At 40.4% G+C, this 26,014-nt stretch overlaps 1 protein-coding gene across 6 annotated transcripts; it reads left to right on the forward strand.

Annotated features, from left to right (window-relative positions):
* The first annotated feature begins 1,712 nt into the window (after positions 1 to 1,712).
* On the forward strand, positions 1,713 to 24,073 carry LOC129594776 (uncharacterized). 6 transcript variants are annotated; one of them, XM_055491569.1, is made up of 12 exons: positions 1,713 to 2,419; positions 8,652 to 9,014; positions 9,565 to 9,718; positions 19,666 to 20,032; positions 20,350 to 20,580; positions 20,732 to 20,896; positions 21,146 to 21,347; positions 21,792 to 21,958; positions 22,078 to 22,140; positions 22,251 to 22,464; positions 22,909 to 23,145; positions 23,235 to 24,073. In XM_055491569.1, exons 2-12 carry the CDS (start codon positions 8,684 to 8,686, stop codon positions 23,375 to 23,377), a joined length of 2,274 nt encoding a protein of 757 aa, XP_055347544.1. In that variant the 5' UTR covers positions 1,713 to 2,419; positions 8,652 to 8,683; the 3' UTR covers positions 23,378 to 24,073. The 6 variants fall into 6 exon arrangements, with proteins under 6 accessions (XP_055347544.1, XP_055347541.1, XP_055347542.1 ...); XM_055491566.1 differs by lacking the exon at positions 1,713 to 2,419 and adding an exon at positions 4,002 to 4,035; XM_055491567.1 differs by lacking the exon at positions 1,713 to 2,419 and adding an exon at positions 4,002 to 4,035 and having other exon boundaries at positions 21,795 to 21,958.
* Positions 24,074 to 26,014: the final 1,941 nt, after the last annotated feature.

A 26,014-nucleotide genomic window follows, 5' to 3' on the forward strand; every position in this document is an offset into this window, starting at 1 on the left:
GTTTTTGTTCGACCAGACTTGAAGTCCCTTCGGGGTTGTCTGCTCTTGTGCCGTAATAATAATAATAATAATAATAATAAGGTACAGATCAGCACTTTAGGCATAAAGGTCACATAATTTTAAAATCCTTATCTGCTTGTTCGTCTGTTTCTTGGTGTTTGGCGATGTTTGGGAAGGCCGCCTTACATTTTTCTTCTAAACACAAGTATCCAAAATGCTTCACTACTTTCAATACTTTCCAAGTCCATTTCTGTCTTTCATTTTAAACGAAAGCGCGATGGAAGAGCAAGAGTTAGTAACAACTGAATCTTAGAATAATATTGAACATCTAAGTTTTTAGGTTTGTTTTGTTTTTCTGTAGATGTGCGACCATTTGGGTTTGAAAACTACAATGCCAATATATGCTGCAGAGTGACATAGTATCTGTAGAAGTATAGTAAGTACATGTATAGAGTTATTGAACTTATTAGCTTCAAATAAAGTAAATAACTGGATTCAACCTACAAACTTTAGAATAAAGCTTTAAAAAAATAACATATCAGGGATGAAGAAATCTACACAAATTCGGTCCACTGTAATCTGCTACCAAGAAAGCGGCGGTGATAGCACCGACTCCTATGATGTATTTCATGAGTGAGAAATCACTGTTAATACCAGGTAAAAATTTATTCATGAATATTAAACAAACGCTCCACCAAAATCGGTACGGTTAATATTTGCACAATGTCTTTTATGCAGCGGCGGTATATAATTGTTTGACAATAACAACTGGTACTTCAAGTGGACAGAATTAGGCGTAGCAGTGCACGAATGTATAAATAGCTGTTTCTTTATTTATTGACAGCTAAGTGCATGAGCCGTACAACGCGCTGTTGCGGGAAAATCTTTTGCAAGCTGTGAATTATTTCTGATTTAAATTTCAATAGTTTGATTAATATGAATATTCCTCGTAATCACCTTCAAGCCGCTAACTGTCAACTGTCAAGCCAGCACCCTTAAACTGTATTTGTCGTGTTAGTAAATGACATCACAACCTCAGCGAAAAAACTAAACTTAAAAATTTTCCCAAAAAAATTAAGGTGACTGTATTTTGTTCATCTAGTATCTGTACAGTAATTAAGAAAGCCGGTACAGCAATTCGCCCGAGTCAAAAATCTAATATTTATTATGTTAGCAACTGCCTTCATTTATTTAATATCTGTCCAAAAAACGCGCAGATTAATTGCAATATATGAAAATGTTCCTTACAACAACAACATCACAGAATGGATTAGACATTAAAAAAAATGTTTTCAAAAATAAGCAATAAACTGTTGGCACTGTCTCACAGGAAATAACAATTTTTCCGTAGACAAAACATGACGGATCACATGTTTTATACTACAAATCCTCTAATACTCGTTATTATGTGTATTTTAAAACAGGGATGATATGCTAACCTCAACAATCCGTACACAAATTGTCAGACAACAACAAACACTGTAATAATCTTGTCCAGCAGGTTTTTAATCCACTAATTTTCATAAGCGCGACACATGTTCCTTTATAGTGGACACTCACACAGCCGCGCAGTGCCGACAGGTACGTACAAGCGCGCAACCGGTGTAGTGACCAGTCGCATATATCCGCTGTTCGCACGACTCCCATCCAATGCACATCGCACACGGCTGTGTGAAGTCGTCATTTCCTTCCACCGGAAAAGACAATCATGCTCGAGAAAAAACACATCCTAGACAGTACTCGTTAAGTGTTGCATTGCATCCCCATAGATCTTTATTATTGTGTGCACCACGGCGCACTCTTCAAGTTCGCCTCAAGATGCGACGTTGTGATTTGTGAGGAAGCACGTATACTGGTCAGCATAAGCCGGGCTGGAAGTTATTCTTCCGCACACCGCTCGGATTTATGTACATGCGCGTATGCAGATGAGCATAATATACCGGCTGGGTATTACACTGGTGACTATCAATTTGTGGGATGGTTTCTTGCTGTGTTCATCATTTCTGTCTCTCAGTCGGATGTAGGTTGAAAAGGAAACAATCGGCACATTTCGTAAGTGGTGCCGCCGATGGTGTGTGAATGTTTGTTCGGCTACAGCGTCGCGCTGGAGGAACAATTGCCGTGATCGATGTAGTGTATTTGTTTGTTACTGCTGAGAATTACTATAATATCCTCATTGGGTTATGCCATCCACACGTGCCGATTAATTGATCATTTTTACTGTATCGCTCCCGGCTGAGGGCGTCCATATCCTCCGTAGAGTTTTTTTGCTGGAGATAATTATTGGAAAAACGCCCTAGCAAATAGTGTTTCACAAGTGGTACTGCAGACTGACACAGTGTCATCCAGTTGTCGCAACCGGCACGACTCGCGAGCCGGCGGATTACGACCCTTCGACTGCAGGAGCGCAAATTTTCAAGTAAGTAATTTCCCTGCGTTCTCATAACCTTTTCTGTTGAAATTGCTGTACTCGTAATAAACAAATTTTTGAAAATGTGATTTTCTAAATGTCTACTGCAAGAAATCAGTATAGTATGTCTCATTATGTTCGCAGTTTCAGAAGAATAGGTTTAAGAATGATCGTTCAGTTTAATTTAAGTATTTCTCAATATTTTCGCACTTTAAGAATAGGTTTAAGAACAATCGCAGGTTTAAGAATATTATTCGGCTTCGTATACCTTCCAAAAGTAAAATATGCTATATTGTTGCCCGCAAGGTGTAATTGTATCTGCCGGGTAATTACAGTACCCAATTTGCGAATACCGGTAATTAAACTGAATTACTGTTTGAGCGATGTCGTTGTGGCCGTGCAGAAAAACCGTGTTTGTTTCCTATAGATCAGATTACATAGAAGTACCTCGAATGCTAATAACCTATTGGATTATTGCTCAAGTTCTGTAATACCGGTAACAACTACTAACTGCACGATTCTGGATTGAAAGTTTTACAACAATTATGCACTCGTAACTTCAACGTTCCGCTAGCCGGCATTCACTTCCAGTACAGTTCTTTTATCAAAACTGGAGTTTGCAAACGTAATGAGACCGATTTTCTCCTGTTCTTTTCCCTTAATGTAACTGTTTTTTGGTGTAAAATGCAATCGACAAATCAGGTTTCTCCCACACCAAAATTTTAAGGGATCCCGATAAGTAATTTTATAATCAAACAAATTCATCAGTGGCTGTAATAATGAATCTACTGGACATACTGTAACGCTTACTTATTATTTATTTCATTGTCAATTTATTCGTATTGTTCCCTGGAATTTCGTAAAAGACATATCGTACAGTTATGATGATAACTAACGTCTTCAAATAAGCATAAAAACTTGGGCACACCGATAGAATAATTATTTTATATAAATAATTTACAATGCATTTTTTCTAGTTGTTCATTAGATTTTTGGATGCCGCTGGAATTTGGTAATGTGTTTGCCAAAACGATCATTGCAATATTTTGTTGTATGCTTGGCTACTGCATGTTGTTACTGAGAATGAATTCCAGGCGGCTCTGGCCAGTCCGGCCTTAAAAAAAAAATATACATAGTGTTAATTATAAATACTTGCCGAATCAACTCGGCACATGATAACCAGCATATTTAGCTCGAAGAACGAAGTTTATGTGTTTGTAACCGTTTCATTGTTTTTCTGTTACATTTGTTGGATAATTTCAACAGCTTTCCGTATGCAAATTTAATACCAACGTCTAATGCCGACAACATATAACCAATGCAGCTTGACAATAATATTGCGTTAAGGGTAGAACGAAACAATATTTGCACAGCACCGCTGGGAGTTATACATATTCCATCATTATTTTGGTGATCGCATTTCTACTCGTGCTACCGCGGGCCGTCGCCGGGTTGCGAAGACAGTTGCGCGGCATGTTGTTTGAATGTCAGTGGCGCTTTCTTTTTCCGGTCTGGAGCTCCCCTGGCTGGTGTGCCGGCTGATGATATTATGGAAATTCATACCCCATTGGCCAATGAACTTCCTTACCGGTGTTGATATTGTTGTATGAATAAGCCGCCCACGTGTAAGCTACTTAACGAAATCCTTTTCGTTTCATTTTATATTTCCGGTATTACGTGGCGCACAGCTAGCGCGGCACATAATAATAATTCTTTATAAGTATGACTGGAAAATTTCCTCCGAGATGCGTGCCCGATTTCCCGATTTTCGTACGAATGACTTTTCAATCGGTTTTGGATAGAGTGCCTAAATTAATACAACTGAGTTTGTAAATATTATCAGAGATGCATTGCACGATTAACGCACGTGTACTGTAATGTACAATAGGCTATTTAATTAAGTATTTAATTGAGCTGAATCTGTTTGAACAGTTCATATAAAAATGTTTAGTAATGTCCGCAAATATTATTGTGTACGATTATTTAGTATTTAATCCATCAGATTAATTTGATTAATTGTTTGATATGTTATCAGCAGAATCAAACGTTATTATGTTGTTTGACAGGAGAGTACACACACTGCTTGTGAAAACATCCATGAACTTGTCGTTAAAAATCCTTGGCTTTTTTTAAATTATTACTTCACCGGTAGATTAAACCACTTGTGCGACGGTCTATGACGTGCTTCAAACCTTCAACGTTCACCGTCTTATTTACTTGTGAATGATTTCAATCTTATAGCACTTTAATCTTGTATTAGACTTTAAAATGTTAGGTAAATATGATCTCTTGTATAAAGATAATTTTGTGCTTTAACGTGCGAAGATGCAACTTCTTTCAACGACCATCACTCCGTTATTTATTTATAAATAATGCCAGCCGCCAGCTAGATACGATACAGTGTAAGATTTTTGATAAAATGCTGTGTTGCAGTTTGACACGTCGTTATGGTTGTTATAATTGTTTCTACAAAAAATAAACATATTTCTACATAAACGATTGTATAATCATTGTTGTGAAACTTTATGTGGCGAATTTTATGGGACTTTTCTCTGAAAATTAATGGCAGGTAAGAAGAAAAATTGCGCATGCGGGAAACAATGTATCTAGCTACAGTATTACTATAAAATAACTTTAATAAGCAGCATAGATACGATAAACATTAAATTAATAAAGACATTTATGATCGCTACAGTAAAAATTAACTGGAATTTGAGTGGGGAAATGAAATCGTACTCAAAAGGGATTTGTGCATTCGTGCTGTCGTACATAACAAATGTTTGATGAACTGTATGACTTTTACAGAGCATTAAGATATATACCCCAAATAACTTTGTTTTTCGTTTTTTTTCTTCCGGTAAATAATACGTTTATTGATTGAGCTACACTTATCCTGAATTGAAACAAATACTCGAAAGTATAAAAGAAATTTCCTAAGGAAGTGTTGTAAAGACAAAGCGTGAAAGCACTACAATCTCACTGAACCTGACCCTGACAATCGCCAGGTAGTCAGTTTCAACACGACATTTCGTCGACTGGAATTACGGTCCATGGCAGCACTTTTCGGCCACTTTACACAGCTGCGTATTAAATTTCTTAAGAAGCACCTTAACAACAGCACTTATTCCGGCTAATTCCACGCCGGACTTAACAATCTGGCAAACAACACCGTTTCCGTTGCAAAAAAAATATATTTCGTGCTTCCTACATATGCCGCATCATACGGCATATTAGAAAAATGACCACGTTAACGTGAGGCCGGTGTACGTAATAAAAACATATCTACGCCGGTATAATAATACAAAGTATAGCACATGGTAGCCAAAGCCACCGTGTCAGCATAGCCCGAGCAAAATACTTCGACTTCTCTCAAGTTAATAACGCCTGGAATCTTGCTGAATACGATGGCCTTGTTTAGTTTAGGCTTTTGATAAACAGGCATTTATGAATAGTACAGCAAAATTTTCGGCGGCAATGAAAGAATGTCGTCAAAAGCCGGCTGTAATGTAGTGAGACTTTTTAACCCAGCTAAGGTTGTAACTTGGCATCCGACGCTCACTATTCTTCCATTGTCACACCGGCAGACAATGGAAAAGTCGCTTGGATGAGTTTATTAATGGATTATATATGGCTGGTGCGGTTTCGTAATTTGCTGCCGATTTCGCTGATTAATCGCGAAATACTTGGATACCGGCGCATTCAGGGCGGGCGCGCTTATTTGTCTAATAATGATTACATGGATACTTTTTTCAGCCATGTCTTTCCAAGTCGGGTTTTTGATGAGTAAAATTATGGGATGAATTAACGATTAATTAGTGTGTGCGGTATGAGACCGTGACGGTTGTTAGTGGATTGTCAGCTGCGTTAAAGCCATCTTCAAGGTGTTTCCGGTATGTTGCATTGTCGACCGGAAGCCGCAACACTGCCGCGATCGGCTTTAGGCACTTGGATTATCTGCGAGTATATCCGACCAATTTATAATCTGATCGTGTCTTAATTGGGCACCCACTACGATGAAACGCTTCCGTGAGTATAATTGTCGGGCCGAAGTGGATGGAGGTGACCACTTGTTCTTTGATTTCATGAGTGACGACAACCGGAATGTTCTATTATTTTGTTAATGTACAGTGCGGGAACAGTTTTCATGGTCTAAACAGGGATTGTTTAGATATGGAGCTCGATCGAGCTGGTTTCTCGATTAAACGATTAAAGTAGCTTTTAATTAGCAGAATTTTGATTTGGCTGCATTTATGGATTTACGTAATTACGAAACCGGCTGCGAAATTACACTTTAACATATGTCTTTGAAAATTCATAATTAAACAGACAATACAGCAAGAATTATTGTCTGTACATATATCGGCTGAGGTGGCTTTCTTCTATACGTGGATAGCAGGACTTTCGCGCAGTTATGTGTATGCCACACTTCTTACCTGGCGAAATACATGATCAGATCTTTGTTTTTCTGCATGACCAGATCTTACACAGTTAAATGTAAAAGTAATTACTTTATTTTTTTGTTTTTGAAGTATGCGGTTGTCTCTGCAAAGACTCTTTAAGTGTTTATATAAAGATGATTTTGATATTGCGTTTGGTGGTACAGTACTGTTATGATTTGCTATGTTAACGTGGACGGCCTTTTATTGGGTACATTTAGCTTATACACAACAGTTAACATCACAACGCAGTTAACATCACAACGTTAACGTTCGGCTGCAAATTGTGTGCTCGTATTGTACAGCCAACCGGGATTTCCTTTTGGCCTTTACTTTACTCAAGTTTTGTTTCTCTTACTGAGTAAATCAGTTGGGGAAATAGATTTTTCGTTAAATTTTATCTGAACTTGGCGGAATTTACCTTGCAGTTATTCCAGCAGGAAATTTCTTTGCATGTACTTGTAGAAAGTAAAGATGTTTGTAAACGTCTTGTCAGCTGACCTGTTGTTGCTAATACTAATGCAAGGAAAAGTCACGTCGGCATTATGATTGTATGGCTATTGGCTACTACAGAGTAAATCTATCTGTAGTGCAATCTTATATTTGTAGTGAACTTTCAAAAATTTGTTATAAGCTTATAAACGCCGCAGCCAGAATCTCCTACCGGGTATTTAAAAATGAAAAAAGAGTAAGTCTGCAACAAAGTAAGTACTTCCGCACCGGCTTCATATCGGATGCACGTACGTACAAGTACAGAGTACTTCGTACAATACAGAATATAACTAGGAAAGTGCACCGCTGTGGGCTTGCACTAAAAGACCGAAGCGAAGCGGGAAACCAGGTTCAATAAAACTGTTTGTCGAGTTTGCTTTTAAACTGTTTCTTGTAAAATATTGTTTTTTATTTAAAGTTTTTTTTTTATTTAGCGTTTTTGGGTGTGTTCTACCATACTGTACTTTATTTAAAATAATTGAGGCGTGACCGATATGACCGACGTGCGTGACCGACGTGACCGACAAATTCCTGTTTTCTTGAACACAGAGGACCTTCGCTTCGCTTGGTCGATAATATTGTGTCATCGGATTCTTATACTACGTAGTAGTACGTACTGACAGCTACAGTACGGCGCAGCGACGAACCAGGGGAGAAGGGGTGTCAAAACTGTGACGGCCCACAGACGTAGACGAACCCAGTTAAGGAGGGGTCAGAATTTTCGGGGAACCTGCGTCAAAATTTTCGGGGTTATAATTTTTGCGGAACCTGCGTACGTAATTTATGCATGGTCCATAAGCACTTACCGGTAACTCCTTTTTTAAAACATAAAAATTAATTAAAATGACACACGCGACCGTATACGTACCTAGATTGTAACACTGGCGTACGCATGATACCAGCCGCACAACGAAAATTTGAAGACGTCGTAGTGCAGTGTGGTAAGGAATTTATCCTCCCGCAACAAGTAGCTATAATTATAACGAGAAAATATAAAAAAACCCAAACTTTTTCTAAATAAAAAATGTTTACACACTGTTTACGTTTTATGTATCGTTTTATGTATAAAGCAAAAAAATTTGTATTGCGTGACGTTTAAGTTGCCACCGGCACAGTAATATTTTACCGCAAGTTCATCTCGTTCGATAATATCAGTTTGCGTGTTTTGTACATAATTATGTTAAAACGCACTATGATAATCAACAAATGCCTGAACGGTGTGCAATAACAAGTATTATTCTTTATCAGGCAATCGCCATCAAAATAGCACCGTGTGCACCGTATATTGTAACACGTTATTCCCATTTGCATAGGTCGCAAACTCCGTGAGCAGTTCCACCTCTTCATGCCGTCCGCGTACGTTACTTACGAGGCCCCGCCTGCCGGTCGGCCACCGGTGGAGTTGGTGTCGCAGTCCGTCAAAGCGCCGACACCGGAGTGCCCGCTCCATGCCACGCCGACAAGCGCCACGCCCAGTTCACACCATGTATCGGCCACCCTGACGAATCCACAAATCAAAAATCTGGCAGCAAAACCGCCCACCAAAGAATCTCCCAGACAAAACCGGCTGGATTCCTGGTTAAACAGTACCGCTAATCATTTCCGCTCGCGCAAACCATCACGTGATCTGTCAGCTGATCGGTTAAATCGGAATTTTATCTGCCAAGCTAGAGAGCGTAAGAACAGCACACCAATACGCTAAAGACTAAAGTTACACAAAATAATTGCATGTAGCGCGAAGTGCTAACCAAAAGTCCAAAACGTAAGAATAACCCTTAATAATGTAAGGACACGCGGACGCGTTTAGAATATTATAAGCATACTGCACAACGAAATATCGAAGATATCATTAGGTACAGATAGTGTCGTAAAAAATCCAAGGTATGGGACATAAATTGTTTTACCGCAACAAGTAAAGTCATGAAAATTCCTTTCTTAAACCTTTTACTAAATAAAAAAAGGTTTTTGATACCCTTTTCACGTTCTGTGTGTATCCATTCGCTGTCTACCTAATGCAAAGGGGGAATACAGATACAACTGTGTCGGGCTGACATTGACTCTAACCATAAGCACTTTATTTTAATATTGAAACTAAGCTACCATTTTCGTGACTTATTTTAGCAATTGTACATGGTACCACAATTTGCTTCCAGATTTCGAAAATTACCTATAGATACTGTGATTCGTCATAATAAAGTTGCATGACTACATAACCTTTCTGTTTAGATCACCGTATGCACAGCTGTGACAGCAGCACAACATATGCCAGATCTCTCGATCCTCCGCCGAATGTTTTCCGCCCCGCCACCCGAAACGTACCCACCGCCATTCGTCTACGGTCGGCTGGACCTCCAGTAATGCGCCAGCCGTCCGCTTTTAGGTACGTCCCGAATCGCTGTGAGCATTGAATAGTGACTGGTGAGTTCGGGTTTCTTACCAGTTAGCCATTTATGGTTATACAGTATTAGTTTGTGCAGTTGCAGTTGTTACTTAATATAAAAATATCACGTTTCAAGATACGCACTTTATTGCAAAATCTTAAGTACATCTTTGATGACTCCCAGTTACTTTTCTATAAATTTTTCTGGCTAAAACGATGTTGCATAAAAATTAATGGTTTTTTGAGGGCTTATGTTGTCTATTTTGCAAAATCTCAGAGGTTAAAACTCAAGAGCTGACGCATTAAAGCATTAACTCGTCCTTAATGAATTTGGTGCGAAGTCCGTAATTATTGCATCATGCCGGCTCCTTATTATGTCGCGCAATAAATTAAGCTGTCCAGTTTTTGAGGGAACCTCGAGCGTTAAAGTTAAGTACCGCTTAAGCATAATGTAATTTTAATAGGCCTATTTTCTCGGGATTAGTTCAACAAGACAACAACAACAAGACAACAACTATTTAGCGAAAAACCTATTACATACCGATTGCATTAAGTCCGCACACAGTAAAGAGTTGCTTGAAGTGTCTCATCACTTATAACCTCACCGGCGAACTCGCGATTCACATTGATCCTAGTCGTTAACAAGGAATTCGAACACGAGCTCTTCCGGTGAAATAATTTGTCTAAGACCTTAAACAACATCTCACTCAACTCGAGCTGTTTAGTGACGGATTACATGAGGCCCCCCACTGTATTTCAGCCATTAAATTGAGCTCAATTAGCGACAACGAACATCATACAAACTGGGGCCTGCGTCTTTAGCCACTTGAGCGCGATGGACAGCGGTGAGTCATAGCGGGGAAGTGGACAGTCGGCGCTGCTTGGCTGCCAGCTTTGTCCAAATTGCACTCGGCGCTAATCTGCGCTTGATAACGCATCGCCGATGCGGTCATTGCAGGCTAAGTTGATAGAGACAAATCTCCATCCCGTTCGTCTAAATATCTAAAAAGAGAAATATTGTCAAAGAAGCCACTGTGTTGGCTAACTTGGCACGACATGCCGTTTGTAGATTTGGTACTGAAGGCAGTCGTGATAGGGACAGAGGGCTAAGATAGACGAGCCAGTACGCTCGTTGCCATTTTCGTCACAGACTGATCCGGTTAAATGGCGATCTGTTCAAGGGGAAAGATAAAAAATGACACCTATCAAAGAGGTTATTCTTTCTCGAGGGGCTTTGGTATTGGACATATTGTACAGAATAAAAGAACGATTGTCCAGCTGTTGTCGTTCTATCTGCGCGAAGTGTCAGTTATTGTCAGCGGAATGACTTGTTGCGCTGAGCATTATTTTTTAATACAATTAAATATCCATCGGTCTTTCATGATATTTTTAACACAACACGTGTGAATTAGAAAATAAATCAAAGCGTAGCAGGAGTTAGGAAACTTTCAAAAAATACACATAGAAGTATGCTTTCCGTGTGCGAACAGTTTCGAGTTTATGCTTGGTTTTCTAAAATAATGTTCTGTATCAGCTGGCAGGAGATTTTGTATTATTTTATTAACGCTTTCACGTTATAAGGTTTCTATCTACCACAGGTTACGCTAGAACAGCCATAGACATATGTACAAATGATAAATAAATATTAGACTGGCGCTTGCAATTAATGTAGAGATACAGAGAACGAAATCTTTTCTGCTGTCTGCTGATATGGGAAACCAAATAAGACACTGACCACAAATTCACAATAAACTATCCAGCGGCCCTAAAATAATATTAGGCGGTTTCTTTTGTAAGCAAAAACTATAATGGCGTAGCGTATTTTTAGTACGGATAAAGAACGGTTGGCGTTCGTTTTGGTTCATGTAGTTAAAACAGTTGTTTGACGAGTTGTCCACTACTGCAGCATACCATGTAATCGTTAAGCGAGTGCGTACCTATCGTGACTACCGGCATGTTTAATCTTTAATCCTCCACTCTCTTTTCACTGCGTCTCTTGCATTGCCGTGCACGGACCAGCCCCATCGTTGGTGTTTTTACTACGACTGTCCAGCTGTTGAGCATGCTGCATGAAACTGGACCTGTATGAAAAGTGTAATAGCGTAATTGCCCACTGTACGACGTTGCAGTAGGCCGCACACACACAGCTGTCGGTTGGGCAGTTGTAGTGCATTACTAAATTAATTGTGCTACTTCTGGTGAAACAGTTGCTCAACAAGATCTTTCTGCCCAGCACCTGAACTCTTGAGGCGAACCTCGGTTGATCTCTCTTACCATGCAGCGTGCTGCTTAATGGGTTTCCGCAGTATTTAGAACCTGCTGACTGCGTATCTCTCTGTGCACCTCATTAGTTATCGTCATTGTTGCTTCATATTTTTGCATAAAATTATCGGGAATACCGGGTTGAATATTTGCATATATGCATGTCTCGCCTTACTTGGCGAGACTTATTGGGGTGGGTTGATTTTAACCGGCATCCGTCTTATGGAAATGCACGGCTTGTAAACCGTAAATCCCAACAAATTGTTTTGCGACTATAATCTCTTCATTTGTTTCCCAATTGGAAACTGTAGACGTTTCAGCGCACTCTGATTGCCCTACATTGTTCTGCATCACTGTATAACCCGCTTTTAATTTCCGCTGCAAATACGGATATTTGAACTTATTACAATGAACTGATTCAGTGGAATTAGGCGGGCTTTCCGTACTGGTGTTTGGATATATTGCAGCAATGAATGACGGATATTCGTACAGGTAAACGAAAAAAAATGGAAACATAGAATTTTGGAGTGGGAAAGGTTAAAGCTTTACAATTTAAACCGTTAAAATTTTATGAAGGGATAACGATAAAGTCGTTGAAAATTTAAATTAGATGCATATTCCTAGTGCTGCATATGCTGCATATCGCTCCTAATGCTGCATGCACGCATACAGAGTATGTGTCAGCAGAAAACTCCCAGAAAATTTTCTCACCAGGCTTATGATCGATTAGCGATCATCTTTGTAGTATATATTTTTACCAAACAGATAGTTTGCTTTGAGCCTCGGATTCGTTGTATTTATTCTGCAATATATATCGCCATGATAAGCAACTTTTGAAAATCCCGATTATGAGAACGTCTAGCAGATTATTTAACAATTATGTGTAGAATGACTAGGCCACTGTACAATGTCTCCACACCTATCTGGTTGATCTGCTACAGTAGCATCTTCGCGTAAGAATCTCTCTCCTATCCGGTCATCATTAGCATAATCTCTAAAGACAATGTACACCGAACACAAACCAGTTTACTGCATAATATGTTCTTCGATGACGAGATTCCTGTCGGACTGCAGGCAAAGCAGTAAAACTGTCTTACTTTCGAGTAGTATTTTATTTATTTTCTTCGGTAACTTGACGCGTAGTTTGGAAAATGTTACCAAATCCGGTTTCCGGTATCAACATTCTCTGCCTAATTGTCAGCAAAGGATTGTGTGTGTTTTTTTCCTAAAAACAAAACACCTGGCTAATTTTCACTGAATTCTTCTCACTACCGGCAACATAATATCCCCGGTGCGGTGCTGTTGAAACTCACACCGTTTGATGTCAGAACGGCTCCGTTATGCAACACAAAAACGACTGACGCCAAAAACCAGTTTTGTTGGAAAGCGAAACTTTTTCGTTACAATGCACAACAATGCATTAGGGGCAGTCAATAAACAGTAATTAGAAATATGTCCAACATTAATCGGTGGCATGGCTGATCATGCCAGATAATTAATAATAATAGCGCTTGCTGACGTGCAAATTATGAGCTGTATTTCAGCTATGCGCGTCTTTGTTTGTTCTTGGCAAGTGTGTAATGTGTTAATTATACACTGTACCAGCGCGGTAATGCCATGTACCAACATTCCTAACATATTTCATAGCCGCATTAATTATTGGTTATTCAAACAAAGGATACCTTTGATATCTTACCGGGATTAACGTTAAAAGAATATAATATTGTCCTTTTTTAGTTTTATGATGTTAAACTTATGATTCAACATTACATTGCCGGCTTATTTTTTTCCGTCCGCTTGCTGTATAATGAAAATATTACATGTTTGATGTCCCAGCATTTGCTGAGTTCCGCCGAGCATGTTTTATGATCTAGAAGAACAGATTTCTCTAGTCGTAATCAAAAAGGAAAAAACGCGTTGATTTGGTAACGTTAAATCAGCTCACCAGTGCGTCACAAGCGTTGTACGGTGTAGTAGCAGAGAAAATGGGCGTTTGTTCGTTATCGGTACATTTTATGCAGATCTGCCTCTTGACTACGCTCGTTTAGCTGCTGTATGCTTCGTTTGTTATAATACTTACAAATCAAGAATACCTACTCGTGATTGTCGTCTTACAACGCCCACACGCGGATCTCTCACAGTCAGTAGCCAGACGAAGGAGAAAAAACCGCTAAGCTCCACGCTTAATTACCGCATGTGGCGTTTTTACAGTTTCTTATATCACCGGTTACTACAACCGGCTAGTTTATTATTAAACACTATTTGAAATTCTTATTTAAAAGTATTGAAATTTTCGAATAAGTATAAAGTATTTAAAAATTTACGAAAACATGTAAGTAGTTATTTCAGTTATGTACATATGCCTTTTAAATGGTTTTTCCGCGGAAATGGTTCGTGGTTTAAGTTCTTGGTTTAAAGCTTTGAAAAGTTAGATTGCTGCGGAAATGATTTTCGTGACCATCGGTTTCGGTTTACAAGTTTGCCGCTAACTGCGACATTGTGATACAAATCCACTAAATAATTAGCACCCTGGACGAGAAAGTGAATATTCAATAAGAAACGTGATTAATAATCGTTTAAGAGATGTCGAAGAGACAGACGCATCTAGCGATAAGTGTGAAAATGATAGTAATTAAAGCCTACCTAGGCCATCATCAAGAATGCAGAAAGTGACGTTTGTTTTTTATGGAATCGTTAACCATTCTAAAGCGTGACAAGATGGCGGTGCGTAGCTTGTGTACGCCTGCCTGCTGCCGCGATGGCCACACTGTATGGCTAGCTTGCTCATTGTGATCTTTCCCCATTGACCCAATTCGGATTGTGAGTCGAAGAAAACATAGGAAAGATCTTCTAATGCGAAAACAACCACCCCGGTCAGCTTTCACTCGCTAAACCACAAGAACAAGAACCGTACCGTCGATCGACATTCTTTGACCTAAATTGTGCTACACGCAGTTTTTTTGCGATAGGGTTTTTTTCGGCACTGGTCGCTCATGTATATGCGTGTGTGTTATTGTGTGATGAGAATGGCTGGCAGTGGTACTTGCTGGTGACGCTTTTATGATGCACCTATGCGTTGGAGGCGATTTAAAAATAAAAACCAGCATATTATTAAAGGATCTTCGAAAACGTGCATGTTGGCTGTTGTGCTAGAAGTCGGACGTAAGGGTTCGTCGGGTTGGCTTGACCATGACAAGTGCGACATGTCAAGAATTCCGTCTGCCGCCTGCTTCGGTCGCTACAGTGTGTTTTTCTGCATTTAGACCACATCGTCGTCTGGACGTCGTTTTATTGCCACTCAATAGCATGTTTTAACGTTCGACAATGACTGTTTTGAAAAAATCGATCAATAAAGATTTTCTAGGTCTGTAAATAAAAAAGTGTCAACCTGCGACTGAAAAAGCATAGGATAGCAAATTCACTGAGTGGTTGAATTGCCGGGATCCACAAAATGCGGTAAAGGTTGCTTTGACCACTGGTCATCTTCGGTGTTTGTCGTTTTTATGGCGAAGCAGAAGCCAAGAATGTCCATCAGCATTGTAAACAATGCTTTTACAGAACACTGCCTGCGTTTTATTGTTGAATGTCCGTTTACTTTCTGTGATGCGAACAATGTGAGTCAGGTTGTTGAGGAACGCGCTGTATGCTTTGCACTGTTCTACGACTGTTTATTGAGCACATCGGATCGGTTTCATAAGTTAAGATTAATGAGCAGTGGCCCCTACCAGATTGGTGAAATATGTCTGCATTTCAACCTTTTTCAACATTATTGTATGGCACTGGAGAATACATACATACTCTGGTTATATTGGCTTCTTACCGGTTAACGAACTAGTGCGAGTTGCTCGAGAGATGATGCAGCTGGGGCTGGTGTTTCTTGCGTGGTGAATCTGGATGGAGAGTACACTTGAAAGAGAAAAAACGTTAGGTAGACTCTTACGTAAACTATCCGCGCGCCGGTAGCCGCCGTCGGTGCTGTACGTACAAAATAATGGCGGACGGTTGTGCAGTACCGGTGCGCGGCCGTACATACGGTTTTGTTACTGAGCAGGTATCTGCACTTGATTTTCACTTTCGTTTATCGTGCGTGCATGCGATGTGGATCTAGTCGCGGAGCGGTGCATATTTCTCACAAATAACTCTCGTGTTTCCTTTAGCTAGTGCCCTAGCGGAACGGGCTTGTCCATTGTTGATGTTTAGAAATAGATTTCTGTCCATTGAGAGACAGAATACGAGAGAGTGATCAGAGACTTGTAATTTGGCCAGAGTACTTGTGTGTTTTTTTAATATTGCCCGCTCTTGTTAATCAACCATCCTACCTGATCTCATATTACCAAATCTAATTGATTCATATCTGACTGTTTTGAGGACGGATTTGCATGTCCAATGGAAGTCCCGGTGAGCTTCTTTAGCAAACAGTAATCGTGTGTGTGTATTGAGCGTGAATATCGCCCTTTATTATTGACCAGTGAGAAAGTCGATATGCGCAAATGACAACTCGTTGCAGTTTGATGTGCAATCAGATTGGCAGCGAAATGCACGGTAAATTTTTTATAAGTTTGTTAATGTAGATTTGTTTCTTGATGGTCTGAGAATATGTTCATCTGGAAAGATTCCGTAATGTAACTGGTGAGTTGCCGTAGTTCATAAGCACTGTATGTACAGTATGCACAATGAAGCATTCATGCATTGAAGTGGATATAGCGTGGAATTGACAGCTGATTTGTAAAGCAGGTCGACTACCGCTTAAATTTTGTTAGTTTATGTTTATTTTCATCCCCGCTTGCATTTGGAATGCTAGCGTAACAGTCGGAATGGTTTCGGTTTGCATTAACGTTTTTTTTCAAAAATTATCATCGTTTTTGGAAGCATATAAGTTGGTATCCTTAATACAACGCGGAACATTACTGAAGGGAAGTAAGAGTTTAATTTGTCTGCATTGTTTGCTGCAGTTTAGCTTAAGAGGGTCTATACAACTTTTACCGGTTTTGTTTTTCCGGAAGACTCTTGAAAATAAATGTCATTACTTAATCTGTATTTTCAATGAAAACATATAGGATGTAAATTAGAAATTTATACAACGTTAGTGCAATTGTTATGTGTCTTGAGGGGTTTGTTTGGGTTTGCTGTTATTCTTCAGTCGTCTGTCAGCTATTTCCGCTTGTTTATTTAGAGGTAGCAAAACGGCTGAAAATAGCCAAATTCTTGCGGTGTAAAGCAGGCATTCCAGCCGAGCTGAGCAACAAAGGACGCGCGCACTTCTTGTAATACCATTCAGATGCGTAACGGTATTGGGCTGCCCCATACAACCGGCATACGGTGACGTCTATTGCGTAACATGTGTCAAGATTGTCAGGTGATCCTTAAAAATCCAGTTTTCGCCGTCGTGCTATTGTTTTTTGAAAGAAATTGTCCATGCCAGACTTAAAAGCTTTCTTTGGTTGCCGTTAAAGAAACTGGAGTTTTGACAGATTTTGCTGTTGTTCTGATTTTTATTTCGCCCGACCGGTTTGCGCAAATCCGCCGCTTAAAATAATAAGCTGCAAATAGTTTTGATCTATCGAGAAATTCCGTTTTACATTGCAAAATGTAAGCGTGTACGTAATCTATAAAATCTATCAAGAAGGTAACACCGTCTTTGAGTTTGTCAAATGACGGCGGCAAATTAATGACAAACTTTAACCTTTGTATGTCTGTGCGCTCGGATTTCGTTCACTTGCATAATTTTGTAAGCTACCAATTTAATTGGATCGTTATAAGAATAATTTGATTGAAATTATCGATTAGCCCAATTCTTCTTTCAATAACCCTTATGAGCAGCGAGCGCAGCAGACAGCTGCGGCTCGCAAATGCTATTATCCAATTGGTTGATTTTGTGCGTCACTGCAGCGGCGCGATGCCATGTGCTGTGTGCGTGCTAATTAATCAAGAGTCCATGTCATGTCCAAGCGCACAAGGCCATTGTCGTATCCTGTGTCTTAATACATAGGGTTATGTGCGTGTGATCCCCTCTGTTTGTCTGTCGTTCTTCGGCCTCAATTTCATGTGGAAATTAATGCACGTACACAAATACACATACACATAGCACCGACAGTGCAGTTAAACAAACCACCGTCTGGCGGGGTTTTGTTCCCCTGCGAAATCCCTCCGTGGTAAACGTTCAATCAGATGCGCACGCACTAAACACTACCAGCTATTGTGCTAGATTGTTTTCTCGACGCGTTGCCTGCCAATGGCGATTGGAGAGAGCCCGCGATGCGGTGCCCCCCATCTCGAGCTACCGTTTGCACTGTACATGACTGGTCAACGAAGTTTACTTAGTGATCACTTGTTACGCTGGGATTTTCATGTTAAACAGATATGCGCACTGGGTGCCGTGTGTGTGTGTATCGCTGCACCAACGAGCTCTCTCTGCGCCTGTCCATGCCGGCATCATCTCACGGTTAAGGTTGTCTCTTTGGCTTGGTCAACTGGTCAGGCACATCCGGTTGACTTAGGAGGGGAAAAGAACTCAAGAGTTTCTCCATTCCGTCGTGGTGAATTAATTAGTCTGCATTGGTAATTTGCGGGGACCAGGGTTGACGAGAGATGCCACCGCATTGCATAAGCGTGAGAAAAGGTCTACAGTTACGTAAGCAATAAAATTCCCTCCGGCTACGCTGTACTCGGCGCATACGCATTTCTTGTGATATACCCATGGTTTGGTAATACCGGAATTCGATTGTCAATGTCAGTTACCAGAACCAGCAAGCTCGATTTCTTCGCCTTCTTTGAATATTTTAATAACCAGATAACCCTGAATACTTCTAGTTGTCTTCCTTGTGATACAGGAAGTTAATATTATAATTTTCTTGCAACCTCTCATTACGCTTCTAGGAAGAATCGCGAAAGCTGCTTTATTGCTAATAGTCGAAAAATGCTGGTTGACAAATTAGCCAACGTTAAAACTAAGCGCAGTGTTGCAAAGCCCAATTGGAACCAATAGAATAGAAGTAAGCGGCAAATGGTCAGCAATGCACGATGACGAATCGCTTGCCGCGAACAAGAAGCGAAAGTGCATTTTTACGATGCCTCGACATTGACAGTTGAATTGTGATTTATGTCCAGCCGCGGAAAAATGATGGCAAACTTTTGCTCGCCGAACTTCGTAACACTTTCTTGGCCAGCTTTCCGATCACATATTCTCATCATTGCACACAGTGGCTCCGAGAATGCTGGCAAGGAGCTGAAAAGGCAATCATAACAATGCGATCACGAATCACCGAAAACCATTTATTTCTCTTTTGATTCTTTTCCTACTTTGCCATGTCAGCTGTTAATGAAAAAACACACATACACATGCAGTACACACGCTGAAACGGTGATGATAGCCTATACGACATTTGTGCCACTGACATTTATCCAGATCATTACTTGTCAAATATCGAGCACTTTTTCGGTTCAGCGGCGACAATCGTATTAAGCTTTCAGACTGAACTCTGCGTACGGAAGTGGTGAATTAAGACGGTTTTCGCTGGTCGCTGCTTTTTTAAGTTTAACCATGCCACAACTACGCTACCTTTCACTATGATCCTAATTCTAAGCTTTCGCACTGTAAGAAATCGTCGTACAGTTTCTGGTTGTGGAGAATTTTTCTTAAGTTGAATATGACATTTGCGTGACAATTGTGCGTTTGCCTTTTACAGTAACCAGGGCCTTCGCTCCTCATCCATCGGCTCGTCCGGTCTGAACAATTTGGACATGTACCACAGTAATGGCAGCGGCAATCCGTCCTCCAGTCATCTGCACGCGGCCATCATCCATTCGCACTCGCAGAGCAGCAGTATCGGAACGGCCAACGGCAGTCTGAGCAGCGGCGCCACCAGTTCGACGCCCAGCACCAGTACCAGTAACAGCGGCGGTCCGGCCATGCCCAACGGGGCGCACAATGTGGCCGGGGGAATATCCCGCAAGAAGATCATCAGTAAGAGTCAAGAAGCCGGCTTGAACCATGAGGAAATGATCAATGAGGAAGAGGATGACGTCTGGTATGATAAGGATGTGCTGTTCCGGGTGAGTCAAGCACGGTGGGATTTCACGGTGCGGGCTTTCGGCTGAGGAGGTTTATGGCTCGTGTATACACACACCGATTGTTGACTCTTTTATTGGCCGGGCTTTAAAACTTGTTGCAGAATTAATAGCATTGACTTGAACCGTTAATTTGTGTGTACTGCTAGTTACATAGACTACATAATAACGTGACATTTATTGGAGAAATACGGTTGTATATCTTTCTAGTTTAGCAACAAATGCAGCTTATATATAGAAATTTATGATGAACTTCCCAGCACGTTTTGAAGTGCAGTTATGAAATTTTTTTTGTTATTCAGCATCATCTGCGCGAAGTCTTGGAGAAATGGCAGAGCATCGATGACGAAATTTGGGGGAAAATAATCTGTATGGAGAAGAATCGTCGTGTGGCAAAAGCGTATGCCCGTGTTCCTGTGTTGACGATTAATGGAGGCGAAGACGGTTTTGATGGATATCGGATCGGCTTGTCGGGATTCGAGAACCCGAAACGCCATCCGGATACTACACAATCAAAGAAGCTGATTGGTCAAGTACGTTCACTGGTTCAGCAGCGCGCTTTTTTTCCACAGAATTCGTTCAGAAACTGTTATTTGTTTCTGTACCCGTACATGGCAAAAACAGTCACTTAATGATCTTGTTTACTGATTGGACATATAACCGGATTATTGATCATCTTAACAGGGCATCAAATTGAAAATGGATAACGACGGCAACATACTGGTGCGCCGCGCGAGTCCCGCGGCCGTTTACGTGCGCAATACCACGGGAAGTTTCCAAGATGACAACTGCTTCTCATCGGAAGTGATCAAACTGCAGGGACAACTGGAAGCCGATAAACCGTTTAAGGTACGCATTGTTATGGCATAACATGACTTTACAATGTTGAGGCTGCACTAGCCAGATTGTGCGAATTTGTACCGGTATAATAAGCACATCATCGCGGACGAATGACCGCTGGCATAACGGCTTTTGATTAGACTGGTTTGCATAGATCAATTTATCTGTCCCCTTAATATAGCATCATTGAACTGTGCATGTTCGATCTATGATTCCGGTTGGAGCCTGATGGTGCACTGGTGTGCTGTGTTTTATTAGGTATTCGATATGAAACGCTTCACACTGAACATCGCCAAAGAGATGAAAGGTGCTTATCCCGACCGGCGCAAACTGGAACTGCAGTGCTTTACGAACATTGCCTTTGCCCAGCAAGAAGCCGATCACTTGGAGACACCCTGCTGGATTATGGTTATTAATATCGTCGCTTTAGATATGCTCAAAAATAAACTGCCCACACAAGGTACTGTTTACCCTTACCCAACCGGAAGAAGATCTTGTAATATTTTTTTTAATAAACCGGTGCTTCCTCTTCCGAATAATCAGAGGTTATTGCTAAATGAACTAATGCACTTTGCTTCTTAACCATTTTACAATTAAATTAGTTGAGTAACTCTACTTGATTTAATTTGTGGTTATTTAGTGCGAACAGTTTCTCGCTAAAAACCCAACAGTTGTTTCGCTGTGTTACAGAAACCGTTAGAAACTTTTATAATTTTAAGATACTTTGGGTGTGGTTGAGAAAACCTTTAAAACAACTTCTTTTTGTCCCAACAAAACCTTTAAATAAATAAAATCTCTGCTTTTGTTGCTCTTGTGAGTAAGGTATTAGTGTATTAAGATCTGTCGTCAAACGGATTATAATCCTTGATAAAAATGAAGGCGGATGACTCGATGTTTTATCTAGCAGTGCCAAGCGGAACTCACACACGAGGACTGTCCGTACAGCCGCGGATGCCGGCAATGATGGAAAATGTCCATACGAAGCGCTTTCTTTCTACACCCCGTGATGAACATTATCCCCGATTACTACAACAGCAGCTGCATTCCGTAAATGACATAACACTTGCCGAGGTAAGAAAAGTTACTGCCTGACTGTATACATTAGGAAATCACCCTGCCCCCACTTTATACGTACCTGCTACGCGCCCACTCCTGAATGCATATAAAAAATGGCCTAATTATGCTGGCAGTTATTACATAACGGTAATGATCGTCCACATGGAACCGACCATTACGACTACATGGATACAAAAGTATGACTACTGCCTTTTTCGTTGTCATAAAGAAATGTTTCGGAATTTTCCGATGGGTGACGCAATAACATTAGCCGGTCGTATTAATCGTGTGCTTGTGTGGTTGACAGAGTGGCGAGTACGTTGACGATATGGATGATCGCGCCAGTGTTTCGACTTACAACTTCATTCCGGGCTACCGGCCATCGTCCAGTCTGTTGCCGGGTGATTACGATGTGATGCACACGGCGCTGCCGGGAACAACCCGCAACTTCCGAGCGCCACTGCACGCGCATGTCGGACAGGATGGTCTGTACCGAACGATGGAACAGCAACATTATCCAGGTACAGTGCAATACCAAAAGTAAAACACTTCGAATATAATTCTAGCAAAAATTAGAATTAATGCCACAATATATGCACATATTAGTAAAGCGGATAAATAATTGCAGCTGAAATACCAAAATGAATAAAGTTAAACGGGGTTGTAAATTACTGATTGTAACGTGCAAAATTGTCGAAAATATTAATCTACAAAGAAAAACTGTGACAGTGTTTTCCTGCCGGGAAGTTTGCAAGTAATTCGAAATATTTTGAAAATTAGAATTGTACTAGAGAAGCAAAATTGTAAAAACTTTAAGCTGAATTAAAGTACAAAATCAAATACAGTTTGTGACAGGTTTATAGCTAACTGATTGTAACGTAAAAATTATAATCCAAATTTCACTTATCTACGTAAACGAAATTTTGGCCGTGTTTGTTAATAATCCCTTTGCTATTTTGGAATAGATGCTTATTTTGCCGATATGGCGAATGCCGGACTGGCCGGCTACGGTATCACTTCCCCGGTGGGCGGAAGTCCCAACGGCGGCTACCGTACCCCGCTGCCACTGGGTCTGGCCGGCCAGCACGCCGCCACCGAGCCCAACTTCAAGATGGCCACCGGACGGAACTTCGCGGCGACACCGGCACTGCAGCGCTTCGCACCGCATCACCGTCACAGCCGCAGTTATGATTCCGGGCTGGGTAGGTTAAACAAATACACCAATCAAGCGCATCACACATATTACGATGTCGGCATTGCGGTACAGGGGATTATCACTTTTACTTTACAGAGTCGGACATGACCAGTTCCAGCGATGAGACTGATTATAATCGCTGGACCTGCTACAGTCGCTTACACATGCTGCCGCATGCACGAACCATTAATCTGTCGGGCGCAACCGCTGTTCCACGACTGCAACCGGAATGGGAATAAAAATTATATCTTGTACTATAATATCTGCGCTGCAGCCGGTTATACGCGTGGCTCCCGTGAGGAATTTTGTGATACGCTTGGGGTTGGATCATAATGGTTTTAACATTGTTTTATAAATTGGCATTACTCTACTTCTCTCCTACACAATTTCAAAAAATAGCGGGAAACATGAAACGGCCCAAATTACTGCAACGGAATTTGCCGGCTCGTCGGAATACTCTTTTTCGGGAACGTTGACTATCTTTGCCGGTTCATCTGGACAACGCTGGATCACAGCGGGAATCTCCTGTTGGGAAAAATGTTCCTGTTTAAGCTTCAAAAGGGATGTGTCTGGGATTTAACCAAAGACGGAATTTTTGGATTTTGTTTATACTGATTAATCTGTTCAACTATACTCTTTGTGTAATTTTGAATCGTGTGTGGTGTGGCGGACGTTACGCCGTTTTTTTTTGCCGGGGATGTAATGTGTTTATACTGATTGTGCTGCTTTTCGCTGATTTTTGCTGATCGCGTACGCCACTGGCGTTAACCATCCGCTTTGAGCTTTATTTTTTGCCCGTGCAGCAGATGCGCATGATACCATACATAATAGTGCTACTGGGTCATAATTTTTCTTATAGCGATTTATTCATGTTTGGAGCTTTATTATCTCGTTCTTCATGCTTTTATTGCAATAAAATGTTTAAAAAGCAGAAATTTTTCGTTAAGACTTTGAATTTGATTAAACTGGCCATGGTCGATGTGGGGTTGAATACGAACTTTTTGTCAATAACCAATAACCAACAAACTTCTCCGATTGTGTTTCAACAATAGACTACAGACTAGGTAGAGTCTAGAAGCACAACTTCTTTCACCAGGATGATAAACTTTCAACTTTTCGCCATTTTAGAAAATAACAGGGATCGCTTATCCCAAAGCTTTTAAGTTGAGGGATACGGGATCAGAAGCAGAGTTTTACTAACCGGTGCTTTTTCCTTATACATATATAATCACAAGAAAAACGCAGTAAATTATAACTGCTATGGTACCGGTAACACATTGGTGATGGATGGAGATGGGAGATTGCGCATTTAATTGAACCGAAACTCGAATTCTATATATATCTATATATATGCTAGGTCTATACTTCAGTTGTAAGAAAAAGTTGTACAACAAATCGTAGTCGTAAAATGGGATTTCAACGATTTCAACAATCGTAGTCGTAGATTCCAGGATGTTGTAGTAATGTTGTAAAATTTTTGCAAACTGCAACACATCCCGGCCATACTTTGACCACAACTAAAATTTGAGCCAGCCCAGCAGAGACGCGATTGGCGGATATATCCCGCTTATTCTTATTATCAGCGGAAGCAACAGGATTTTATTTTGTTTCATCATACGAATAGTTTACAAATCAGTAAATCAATCATGGTCGCATGCTATACTGAAGTATCAACCAAAAAAAACTATCATAACATAAATGGAGTTAAATGCATAGACCGCTATGTAAATCAAAAACTTCAACACTGTTTTAACAGTGGAGCGAGGCAGCATAGGGTATCACGACATTTTACAACGCGACATTTCACATCGTAACATTTCACCGAATCCATTTCATGACCACGACATTTCTCATCCGCAGCATTTCTTAACTGAAACCTTTCACAGCCACAACATTTCGCAACTGCAACATTTCGCAACCGTAACATTGCATGGCTCGTACATCTGCCGCCCCGTAACAATGCATAAAGTACATTGCGCACACTGGAACAAACTCTATCCCGCTATTTCGTAACGAGATTCGATTGCTACAGTTCAAAAACCGACAAATTTACTAAATATCCTGTTTTTGGCAACTGCGATAACCCACGCCTAATATTCTGTAAAATTGTTGTAACTTATATCTAAAAGCCCTAAAACCCATTACCAAAACCCATCTTTCACAATAAAAATGACATAAGTGATATACCTTTTATTGTTACTGTTTTACTCAAATGTAGCCAGTTTTAGACACACCATTACGTTGGCATAACTGGCATGGGTAAATTACTGCAAATTTACAATCATAACAATCATTTTAAAATCATGCATTAATAGAGTTATTGTACTTCGCCTCAGCGTTAAATTAGTACATTCAGTAAAAATTCAAAGCTATTTAGTTATATAGATATCAAAATCAGTTATACGACTTATATCAGTTATATCTATATTACAGTAGTTATATATCAGTTGTATCAAAGTTATTTAGTTACATCAAAATCTTTTACCGACACTTATCAATCGTTATTCTAAGATATTAATAAAAACGTTAAACCGAAGAAACAACATCATGATTTTCGATACCGCTACTCGACATCCAGGCGATTTTTTTCGGACACCTGCAGGTTTCTACTGATGTTTACCAATTATTCCATAGAATCCATTTCATGGTAAACCACAGCAAAGCGCATTAAACGCTCAGTCAAGTCCCAACATTCTCTGCGCCTCCAGGCTCTGCTTCCGGTTTCTCTCTTGCCGCTAATTTGTTTTGAAAGTTTTCTCCTGCTCTGCATCAACAAACCCGGCGGGAACGTACCGACGCGATCCCGCCCGGGTACTGTACAGTCGATTATACTTGTTCCACACCTACTGAATCCAGTCACTTTATCCTGTTTTAAT

The sequence above is a fragment of the Paramacrobiotus metropolitanus genome, unplaced genomic scaffold (genome assembly GCF_019649055.1).
Source record: "Paramacrobiotus metropolitanus isolate TYO unplaced genomic scaffold, Prichtersi_v1.0 Parri_scaffold0000071, whole genome shotgun sequence".
NCBI classification, from domain to species: domain Eukaryota; kingdom Metazoa; phylum Tardigrada; class Eutardigrada; order Parachela; family Macrobiotidae; genus Paramacrobiotus; species Paramacrobiotus metropolitanus.